General features: G+C 38.6%; 1 protein-coding gene across 1 annotated transcript; it reads right to left on the bottom strand.

The window, feature by feature from the left end:
• Positions 1-7,863: 7,863 nt before the first annotated feature.
• Positions 7,864-11,587, bottom strand: LOC129088896 (transcriptional regulator Myc-like). Its single transcript, XM_054596152.1, is given in 4 exon segments — positions 7,864-8,845; positions 10,018-10,432; positions 10,435-10,655; positions 11,517-11,587. Coding segments are annotated over 3 exon segments (1,143 nt in total). The 5' UTR covers positions 10,648-10,655; positions 11,517-11,587; the 3' UTR covers positions 7,864-8,330.
• Positions 11,588-11,957: the final 370 nt, after the last annotated feature.

The raw sequence follows: 11,957 nt of genomic DNA on the forward strand, positions 1-11,957 counted from the left end.
CCAAAACATACTTGGATAAAATGAAATAAAATTAAAATTAAATTAAATTAAATTCAAAATAAAAGAAAGTATTGCAAAATAAATAAACTTGAAAATAAAATGAAATAGAATGAAATAAAATTAAATAAGAATAAAAATAATAGAAAGTATTGCAAAAATAAATAAATATGAATATAAAATAGAAGGAAATTATAATAAAAAGGTTATTAACCAAAAGCTACTCTATAATCTATAGACTTTAAATACTGCAAAAGCATTAGTCTGACATTTTGATGAAATTAAATAATTATCACAAACATGTTCAAGCGTCAAAAATGAGTCTTTGTAAGGTTTTCTGAGCCACTGCAGCCTTTAGAGACTTCAGACTGGGAACAAAAATGTTTTGTTATCTTATCGTGAGGTTTGAATGCGATCTTATCTTTATGATAAGTGTTTATAGATTAGATGTCCAAGCCGCCGTAGACTGTGTGTGTGTGTGTGTGTGTGTGTGTGTCTGATTCAGGGTTAATGCGACCTAGGAAACCTCAGGTGTGTCTCACCTGAGATCAAAGAGACAGGAAGCTGGGGGCGGGACTTCTCGCTTTAATCAAATATCGGCTCTAACTGTACGACAGCTCGCCAACTTCCCGATGATGACGCAACATCTAAACTTCTCATGAATCCTAACTGTGAGGAACGTCTATCTGGTTCTGATCCAGTCTCAGTCTAGTCCTGATCCTCTACAGACCTCCATCAGTAAACCAGACCATCAGAGAGAAGATCGTCTGTTTCTATAAAGTTATTCTTAAAGATCGTCATCGGAGCGGTTTTAACATCACGATTACTCCCATTGATTTAAACTGGGTTTTATATTATATATATATGAAATGATAGAATTGTACTTTGTGTAAAGAAAACAAACTCCTCCTATGAAATTGTAAAAAGCTGTTTCCATTTGAAATGTGAAAAAGATGTCCATATATTTAGACTACAGATTTACATTACAACAAACCAAATATGCACTATAACGTACCAGTTTAATATTTCCTCATGAAAGGTAACTTAATCCAAAATAACAACAAAGAAAGCATGTGTTTCCTGTCTGAGATCAGATTACGGTGGCCTGCAGGGGTCACAGGCAGGAACGTTGGATGAGAGATAAAGCGAGAGGACTGACGGTTATTATTCTCACATCAGACGGGCTTTCCTTCACCTGCGGCCGTTAAAAATAAACCTGTTGGTTTTTATTATTAGACACACAGATAATGAAACAGGTGACTCTCTCTCTCTACTTCCTGTCATCGACTCCGACTGTTTTTTAGAAACCAGCAAACAACCGTCAACGTTAACACGTTCAACTCATAAAACACGACCTCGTTCTCTTTATCTCTCTCTCGTTTTCAAACATTTGGTTTGAATAAGTACTAATACCACAGGGTAGAAATACTAGGAATATGCATTCAAAATGTAAAATGTAAAAGAATCAGCATCAAAATATATTTGAGGTAGAAAAAGAACTCATGAGAATAAAATTACATTATTTTATCATAATTATTGATTATTAAATTATACATCTTTATTTATTAGTTCATTATATTCACTATTAATAAATTGTATTTACTTTCACACAGAACACGAATATTAAGCGCTGCAATCTTTTTTTATTTTCGGAATAATGTTCAAACGGATTGACTTTTGACTGTTTTTATAAAAACAACACAGAATCTCCGTACGGCTTTCCTTTCACAATGAAAGACCTAGATGGATAATATTCACATGCGAGTACTTTCAATTTTTGTATTGTTTCATCCCTTACAGGGCGTTTTTGTGACCTTAAACTCTGTCTACGTGTTGTAGTTTGTTTTAGAAAACACAGTCACGTGTCGTAAAACAGACTACATTTGATTCATCGCAGTATGAAGAAATGATTTTCTGCAGCTCTGTCAGAGGAAGTTTGAATACTTTAAATCAAAGTTTCTCAAACTGGGAGTTGACAAACTCAGAAACATGGCTGTCCACATACTTTTGGCCACATCATGTATTTCAATTTAGCTGTTTGATTAACTGAACCATCAGTATCACACACACACACTCACATCTGACGCCCATATAAGGCGCTTCCTTCCTCCCGGTCAGAGGGGTCGATGCCAGCAGGAAGCAGGAAAAGCTCTGTTTGACTGATACCGCTGCTCGGCATTGTGGGTAAACTCTGGGCACACGTGAAGCCTTATCAGCTCAGCAGTTTGCAGCCTTCAGGTGTGGAGTTTTACTTCTAGTTGTTGTTGGTTAACCAGACGACAGCTGTGTGATTAGATTACTCACAAACTAACACCACTGTTTTCTTTCCTTTTCAACCTCAATCCACAGCACATCCCATAATACACAATATATATCTATATATATAAATATATACAAAATATATTCATGGTACACGTCATTGTTTTTAAAGTCTTTATAGGTCAGAGAGGTGGAGATCTGAGTGTAGCCACTCAGTACTGTACAAAAGTACAGATCTGAGGTACTTGTACGTTACTTGAGTATTTTCTTCTCATGCTATTTTCTACTTCTTCTTCAACTACAATTATCCGACAACTTTATTTACTTTACAGATGAATATTTTTTACACACAAAACATAACAAGAGTTTATGAAATATGTTATTATTTTACATTATATTATAAATAACCCCCAACAGTTTATACAAGTACAGCTGAATCCATCAGTTGATTAATCAATTAGTCCATTAATAAATTAATAATATAATCAATTAGTGGACAGAAAACATTAGTGACATAAAATGTGAAACTATTTTAATGGTTGATCTTCATTTTTCATGTAAAAACATTTGCTGTGTGGTATGAGTACTTTTACTGTAACATAGTATTTCTACAGTTTGGTATGAGTACTTTTACTGTAACATAGTATTTCTACAGTTTGGTATGAGTACTTTTACTGTAACATAGTATTTCTACAGTTTGGTATGAGTACTTTTACTGTAACATAGTATTTCTACAGTTTGGTATGAGTACTTTTACTGCAGTAAAGGATCAGAGTACTTCCCCCACATATGCAAAGACAAAGTTTTTGTGTTAAACAAAGTTGACGTCTGTTGTTTCAGCTCAGAAGTCTTATGATGAACTGAATGTCATCAAACGCAGCACGAAGATTCTCTTAAAGGTCGGCTGTACTTCTTAGAAAAACACCAGGTGCTGCGTTTGAAGTTCAGGAAATAACGCAGTATTTTTAGCTGCTTGATGAATATTTCACCTGACTTTCATTTTCTCTGAAAGTCACCTCACTGCTGTCATGATAGAAAAAACAAACATCTCCAGTGATGCAGAACAGTCAGAGCACAAACTCACAAAGGTTATTTCTACTTAATTAAGTGGGTTTTTTGTCCGCAAGACAACATTATTTTCCAAACGGCTTAGGTTTAAGCAACTAAACCAACAGTTAGGTTTAAGCAACTAAACCAACAGTTAGGTTTAGACAACTAAACCAACAGTTAGGTTTAGGCAACTAAACCAACAGTTAGGTTTAGGCAACAAAACCAACAGTTAGGTTTAGGCAACTAAACCAACAGTTAGGTTTAGACAACTAAACCAACAGTTAGGTTTAGACAACAAAACCAACAGTTAGGTTTAGGCAACAAAACCAACAGTTAGGTTTAGGCAACTAAACCAACAGTTAGGTTTAGACAACAAAACCAACAGTTAGGTTTAGACAACAAAACCAACAGTTAGGTTTAGGCAACTAAACCAACAGTTAGGTTTAGACAACTAAACCAACAGTTAGGTTTAGACAACAAAACCAACAGTTAGGTTTAGGCAACAAAACCAACAGTTAGGTTTAGGCAACTAAACCAACGGTTAGGTTTAGACAACAAAACCAACAGTTAGGTTTAGGCAACAAAACCAACAGTTAGGTTTAGGCAACTAAACCAAGTTAGGTTTAGGCAACTAAACCAACGGTTAGGTTTAGGCAACAAAACCAACGGTTAGGTTTAGACAACAAAACCAACGGTTAGGTTTAGGCAACAAAACCAACGGTTAGGTTTAGACAACAAAACCAACAGTTAGGTTTAGGCAACAAAACCAACGGTTAGGTTTAGGCAACAAAACCAACAGTTAGGTTTAGGCAACAAAACCAACAGTTAGGTTTAGACAACAAAACCAACGGTTAGGTTTAGGCAACAGTTAGGTTTAGACAACAAAACCAATCAACAAACTGGCCACTGACCAAGCTGAGTGATATTTGAGGCGTTTGGGAGTAATCCGAGAAGTTTCAGTTGCCTGCAATCTGCAACGTCACCACTAGATGTCACTAAATCACACTGGACCCTTTAAAGCAGCCAAACTGTTCTAAAACAAAGAACTTCTGGAAGAGGAGAAGTTCCCCCTGAAGACTTTTCAACTCTCCTGATACCAAATGAGTGGTGCGTTCAAGTATCTAAGAAACTTGTGTTTCTGCAGAAGTGGTCTTGTTGAAACTCTGTGCTCGTACAAGCTGAACAGTGTTCTGGAGCGTGGAGGGAAGTGTAGGGGAGACACCGGTGACTCACGGTTTAATCATCTACCTCTGACACATTTACATTTTCCAATTTTAACAGCACGTTCCTTTTTTCTTTTTTTTTGGGCCACAGATGTTTGTTGTTTTGTTCTTCTTTGTTGCTGCCTCGGAGGGAAATTCCTCTCAGACTTCCTCCCACTGACAGAGACACAACTGCATGTTGTTCTGAATTTTGTACAGAAGAATCAGGCCTTTATGTTAGACGTGCTTTCAGTTTTTATTATTTGATCTGATCCTGTTTGACATGTTGTTGCTTCCTCCATTTATTTCACAATAAAAGCCTTCGAGTGATTCAGGAGAAATGATCTCTTTACTTTTTAGGCAGGATTTTATTTACATGAATATCAGTCAAAAAACAGGTGAAAAGTTCAATTCCACACTATTGTATAAAGTACTATACGTTCTCTTGTACTTTGTTTTTGTAGTGCACTGTGATATCATTTTGTCAAAGATTTAATACTAATTTGTTTTCAAAGCTTTGTCTACATATATGTTATGTTTTCCTTCATTTATTGTGTGCTTTGCATTTTTTTTACTAGTTTTTAATTCACTTAATTTTGTCCCAGAATGCTACGTCTGATGTTTTGCTTATTTTGTCTCAGTAGAACCAAAATATTTCATTGTAGGGCTTGAATTAAAGGAAGTATCTTTCTAATATCTATCAATAATCATACAATAAATAATGAACTCTCCTGATCCTTATATGACACTTTCAGAAAATATAATAAGAAATAATCTAAAATTATTATTAACATTTCATGATTTTCAGATTCTCTTCAAAGTTCAACCTTTAAATGATCTCACAGAAATCGTGTTTTATGAACTTAAAGTCCTTTTCTTCCTGTATGAACAAACGTTTTGTTTTCCATCACTCTCTCCTCTCAACAACAGAAAATCTCTTGTTAAATAACTGTTACATCTCTGGAAAGTCAGCGTGGCGTTGTGGTCGGCAGCTTCTTCTGTCGGTGGTCTGCAGACAGAAAAGTCTCAGTTTCCGCTCAGCAGACGAGAGTGGGGGGGGAGGTGAGGTGATGGTGATGGGGAGGTGATGGGGGGTGATGGGGGGGGAATACCATCATGGCATCCCACGGGGGCTCAGCAGGATGGGCGGGGGGAGTACAGAGTTTCTGACACTGAGAAAGTTTTCATAGAGGCAGCTATAAATATCTAAACACTATCACAAAAAAAAAATCAGGTTTTGAGGAACGAAGCTGCTGCTTTATTTTAAACATGATCAGCTTCAGTTATTCTTTAGGTCACAAATAAAAACTATAAATGGAGAGAAGATAAGATAAGATAATCCTTTATTAGATAAGATAATCCTTTATTAGATAAGATAATCCTTTATTAGATAAGATAATCCTTTATTAGATAAGATAACCCTTTATTAGATAAGATAATCCTTTATTAGATAAGATAACCCTTTATTAGATAAGATAATCCTTTATTAGATAAGATAATCCTTTATTAGATAAGATAATCCTTTATTAGATAAGATAATCCTTTATTAGATAAGATAACCCTTTATTAGATAAGATAATCCTTTATTAGATAAGATAACCCTTTATTAGTCCCGCAGTGGGGACATGTACAGGATTACAGCAGCATAGGGTAAAGTGCAAACAAGAGACATAGTAAAAGAAAAACAAGATCAAATAAAATGAAAAACAAGTATTATAAATAAGCAATAAAAAACAGTAAAACAATCCACAATCACTGAAATATTACATGTACAGACAGAAAAACTATTCTAGCTATAATTGCACAGAAGGAGAGGAAGAATATATATCCTCAAACAACGGTCCCTATGATATCTTAAGAAAAGTTCATTTTACTGTGTTTTCCTACAAAAATCCAGAAAAACATGTCAGTTTTCACTTGTTACGTGCAATTTTTTCAAAATAAACTTCACAGGAAACTACTGAGTTATGTTTAATAAAGATGGTGAAATACACAACCAGAGAGTCTGCCTCATGTTTCCTCTTGATTAAGTCTCAGGTGGCGCTCATCAACTTGAAAACATCACATGACCTCGCTGTTTGTCCTCAGGTGTGTTCAATGACGACCCTCTGACTCATCACGGTTATTTGGAGTATTTACTGTCACTGGCAAACAACCACCTGGTTATAAACATTCAACGTTAAAATCAGAAAACTTAAATTGTAAGTCTAAAGAGAGGAAATCTAAATAACATGAACACAGTTCACATTTTGTTTCCTGGATTATGCAACACATCTGGACACATACAAACAAACATCCTGCCATCAATAATCTGTATTATTTTAATTGGAACCCTGTTTTCTGAAAATCATGATCAGATAAACATTATGCAAATCATGAGTTATTAATAATGGAAATCGCTGTTTTACTCTGTGGAGCCACCAAGCGGATCTGAGATCTGTTTCTCATTTTAAGGAGTTAACACCTCCTCAAAAAAGTGATGAGACGGTTTTATTATAATTTAAAAAAACACTTAAATCATTTAGTGAAAACCATAGAAGTTGATGAAGTCGTCATGACGTCTCTCGTTGGTTTGTGGACGTTTGGAAGCCTTTAGTTCAGTATTGTGGCCGTCGCCATCTTGGTTTTTTTGCAACCAGTGAACAGGAAGTGACCATATTTGGACTGAGGAGGAGTGACGTAGAGACGCCGTATACGTCTCTGGTGTGGACCTGTCAATCAGTGTGTAGACCCGCCCTAAAGCATCCCCTGCTTTATGGTCTGTTTGACTCTAAATGGAGCATCATTTACTAAATGAACATCATGCTGTATTGAAGAAGACTTGAAACTAGAGATTGAGACCATAAACTCATGTTTACAATGTTTACTGAGGGAATAAATCAAGAGAGAAGTAGAGTCATTTTCTCATAGACTTCTATACAACCAGAGGAGTCGCCCCCTGGTGGACAGGAGAGAGAATGCAGCTTTAAGACACTTCATTTCGGCTTCACTTTACAGAACCAGAGGTTGACTCCTGGATACCAGACGTCCTTGTAGGATACACCTGTGTTTCCTCACCGAGCATCCTCTCTCCTTGTCTCCTCAGGGTGCATAAGGGATCCTTCGTGGCGGTGGAGAGGGAGCGACTTACTCGTAGAGAACACACAATGAAAAGCAGCCTGCGTCAACCTTTGACCTCCTCGGTGTGACACTGCTGATTGAGCAGATAAAGATTTATTTTCATGTGTTAATTCTCCCGCGGCATTCTGGGAAGTGGAGGCATTTGACTTCATATTTACCAACTGGAGCTCAACGTTCATTAATGTGGTTGTGATTTCTATGAGAAGACACAAACGACTCGGACACAGTCTGTCAGACTAACAGGACCTCCGATGTCTGAAGGGCTTTTATTTTGAAGTGGCTGAGGTATAAATATAAACAGTTTTAAAAATGAAATAAAACAATAACAGAACCATGCTTATTGATTAAATAAACTGCCAGATAATATTAAATTATTGATCACTATGATCATTACCAGCCGGGAGTTAAAGTTAGTCAGTGAGATGAACATAATATTATTTCTCCTGATACAACATCTGAATTTTGAACCAAACTTGATAAAAAACAAAAACGGCTTTAAATTAAAATGTGCAGAAGATGTAAAAATGTTATAAATACAAATAAAACACACAGTTTGACTGATTGTGATCCTTTGAGTTCCTGTTCAGGTTACGTTATTGCACAAAATAAAAAATGTTTTTTTTATAAACATGTTAGTTTCAACCCAGCTAACCCGTAAAAACGTGACGTAAAACAATAATCCAACATTAAACTGAGTCAGCGTTATTGTGAAGTCCTCAGCTGCTTCAGTCTGTGTTTGAGCTCTCTGCTCCTCTTCCTCAGCTCGTCCTTCATCGTCAGCAGCCTCCTCTCGTCCTCTCCGACCTCCAGGACGAACGCCGTCGCCTCTTTCAGGATCGACACTTTGGCGGCTTTGTCGTTGTCGGCCACCGCCGGGATCTGATCCCTGAGAGCGGCGAAGCTCCTCTTCAGCTCGTTCCTCCGCTGCCTCTCCAGCACGTTGTGAGTCCTGCGTCTGTCCACGTCGTCCTCGCCGCTCTGCCTCGGCGCCGGGCGGCTGCTCTCCGGCTTCAGCCGTTTCCCGGGCGGCTGCCGGGCGGCGTAGCTGTGCTGCTGGATGTTGATGTGAGAGCGTTTGAGGACCAGCGGGGGGGCCGTCGGTCTGATGCTGGGGTCGGACCGCCGTGACGGCCTCCGCTTGTCCACCGTCACCACGTCAATCTCCTCTTCTTCTACTTCCTCTTCTTCCTCCACCTCCTCTTCTTCACCTTCTTCTTCTGGGGAACAAACAAAGAAAACATAGTGGAGTCAGTGCACTGTTTATCCTTTTCAAAATAAAAGCCTGCAGGGTTGTATTAAACACCAGTTATCCTTTTCAAAATAAAAGCCTGCAGGGTTGTAATAAACCCCTTTTCAAAATAAAAGCCAGCTGGGTTATCCTTTTCAAAATAAAAGCCTGCTTGGTTGTAATAAACCCCAGTTATCCTTTTCAAAATAAAAGCCTGCTGGGTTGTAATAAACCCCAGTTATCTTTTTCAAAATAAAAGCCTGCAGGGTTGGAGTAAACCCGAGTTATCCTTTTCAAAATAAAAGCCTGCTGGGTTGTAATAAACCCCAGTTATCTTTTTCAAAATAAAAGCCTGCAGGGTTGGAGTAAACCTGCCTTGGTTGTAATAAACCCCAGTTAAAAATAAAAGCCCTGTTATCCTTTTCAAAATAAAAGCCTGCAGGGTTGGAGTAAACCCGAGTTATCCTTTTCAAAATAAAAGCCTGCTGGGTTGTAGTAAACCCCAGTTATCCTTTTCAAAATAAAAGCCTACTGGGTTGTAATAAACCCGTTATCCTTTTCAAAATAAAAGCCAGCTGGGTTGTAATAAACCCCAAACCCCAGTATCCTTTTCAAAATAAAAGCCTGCTGGGTTGTAATAAACCCCAGTTATCCTTTTCAAAATAAAAGCCTGCTTTTCAAAATAAAAGCCTGCAGGGTTGTAATAAACCCCAGTTATCCTTTTCAAAATAAAAGCCAGCTGGGTTGTAATAAACCCCAGTTATCCTTTTCAAAATAAAAGCCAGCTGGGTTGTAATAAACCCCAGTTATCCCTTTCAAAATAAAAGCCTGCAGGGTTGGAGTAAACCCGAGTTATCCTTTTCAAAATAAAAGCCAGCTGGGTTGTAATAAACCCCAGTTATCCTTTTCAAAATAAAAGCCTGCAGGGTTGTAATAAACCCCAGTTATCCTTTTCAAAATAAAAGCCTGCTTGGTCGTAGTAAACCCCAGTTATCCTTTTCAAAATAAAAGCCTGCTTGGTTGTAGTAAACCCCAGTTATCCTTTTCAAAATAAAAGCCTGCAGGGTTGTAATAAACCCCAGTTATCCTTTTCAAAATAAAAGCCTGCTTGGTCGTAGTAAACCCCAGTTATCCTTTTCAAAATAAAAGCCTGCCCCCCACCTGATTCACTGTCACTGCTGCTGAGCGGCGGCGAGTCCAGACACAGTTCTGTCGCCGCTCCATCAGTGCTCCTCTCGCTCGGCGTGGTGCACGGAAACACCACGGAGGGGTCGATGCAGTCCGTCCGGTCGGTGTGGAGGTCCTGCAGGTACCCAGAGTTCACCTGAGTGCTGCCCACCTGCTGACCAGCTGCTCCCTCCGTCGTGGCGTTGGTGCTGATGGCTGTGGAGGAGTCCCGACGGGCCCGGAGCGAGGCCAGCCTCTCGGACACCGCCTTCTCCAGCTTGGTGGCGGCGGCGAAGCTGCTGCTCCACATGCAGTCCTGGATGACGAAGGACTGGAGGAGGGCCGCGGAGGGGTCGCCATCCTCATCCAGCAGGTCGGACACCGCCTCCAGGTGTTCTGAGGCGGAGAGGGGGCGTGGGACGGGGAGGGTCTCCGGCTGGGGGAGAGGGGGGGCGTCGGCAGAAGCTCAAACTTCTTCCAGATGTCTTCACCTGGACCCGGGAGGAGCTGGCTGCGCGGCGGCGGGTAGAAGTCCTCCTCCTCGCCATCCAGGAAGAAGTAGGGCTGGACCGTGTCATAGTCGTAGTCGTAGTTCCTGCTGGACGTGGGCAACACCTGCAGCATGACGGTGCCTGAGAGGAGACAAAACACCAGGTTATGGTTGTAGAAGTTTAATATGAAGGTTTAGAAAATGTAGAACCAACAAAACCTCCTTCAACAAAGCTGAATAGAAAACAAACACTTCATTATATGAAATAAATGGAAAAAAAGACAGAAAGTTTACACAAATACAAGAGGGGATTTTAGAAACCTGCATTTATGAATAGCAAAATGGAAAAAAATGCATTTCTTTTCCCACATGAAAAAAAGAAGGAAATCCATAAGTGTCCATTTAAGAATGAGGCATTTTAACATTCTTTAAGTGGTGGCTCATCACTTGTGACTCAAAGACTGGTCTTCATCATCAGGAGGTTACTCTTTCATTTGGTATTTAAATAACCCACACAAAAAAGAAAACGTTAAAAGAAAGTATGTTGTAGTGTAAAAAAAGAGAATAAATAAATAAATATATATATATATGGTGTTATTAAAGTGCTTCTCCTTAAATGTCATGTGTTTATTTACATGTAGGATTTGCTGTCTATTACAGAAACTGGTTTCTTTTCTTTGTGGTCCAATGAACTGTTATAAAATATGACTCAGATAGGCATATGTAGCAATAACAGGTCAAATACAATAAATCTTAAATATAAAACATACAAAATGTAAAGATAAAATAAAAAAATACACAGCTTTTAAAAAGTTACAACAAAAAAAAACTGAAAATAAAATCAGAAAGATCAGGTACAGCAGTCACACCAGACAAATCAGTAAATGTATGTTTTTATGTGGTTATAATTAAATAATGCTATAGAATATATCACATATATATATATATATAACTTATATAAATATATTATATAAGTTATAACCATGCATGAGGACGCACTCACCGTGACTCTGCGCTGGCCTTCTGCAGCGTGACTCACCTCGGCCTGCAGCGCTGCACACCTTTATACTCCGCCTCGTGTCTCCATCCGCACACACACCTCCACCTTCACACCAAATGTGAGTACGCGGTGATCTAACTCCACACGTGAAAAAACAGTGAAAGACTTGTTCTTTCAGCATGAGTCGTTTTTGAATGAACATTCTGCTTTAAAACGCTGCAAAGATGTGTGTTTGAGGGGGAACTGTTTTGCTCCGCGGACGTGCAAGTGAAGCGGTGACGTAAGGGGTGATCCGGTTCTGACAGGAAATGATGCAGAGGAACGAAGTTCCGGGAACTCAGCTCCCAGTCAGTGGTGAAGTCATGAAAACAAATCATTAAAGAAAATAGGAAATAAAACACGTTATAAATAGATTAATGGAAGAAATGCGATGGAATAAAATTA

Source organism: Anoplopoma fimbria, chromosome 3, assembly GCF_027596085.1.
Source record: "Anoplopoma fimbria isolate UVic2021 breed Golden Eagle Sablefish chromosome 3, Afim_UVic_2022, whole genome shotgun sequence".
Lineage (NCBI taxonomy): Eukaryota > Metazoa > Chordata > Actinopteri > Perciformes > Anoplopomatidae > Anoplopoma > Anoplopoma fimbria.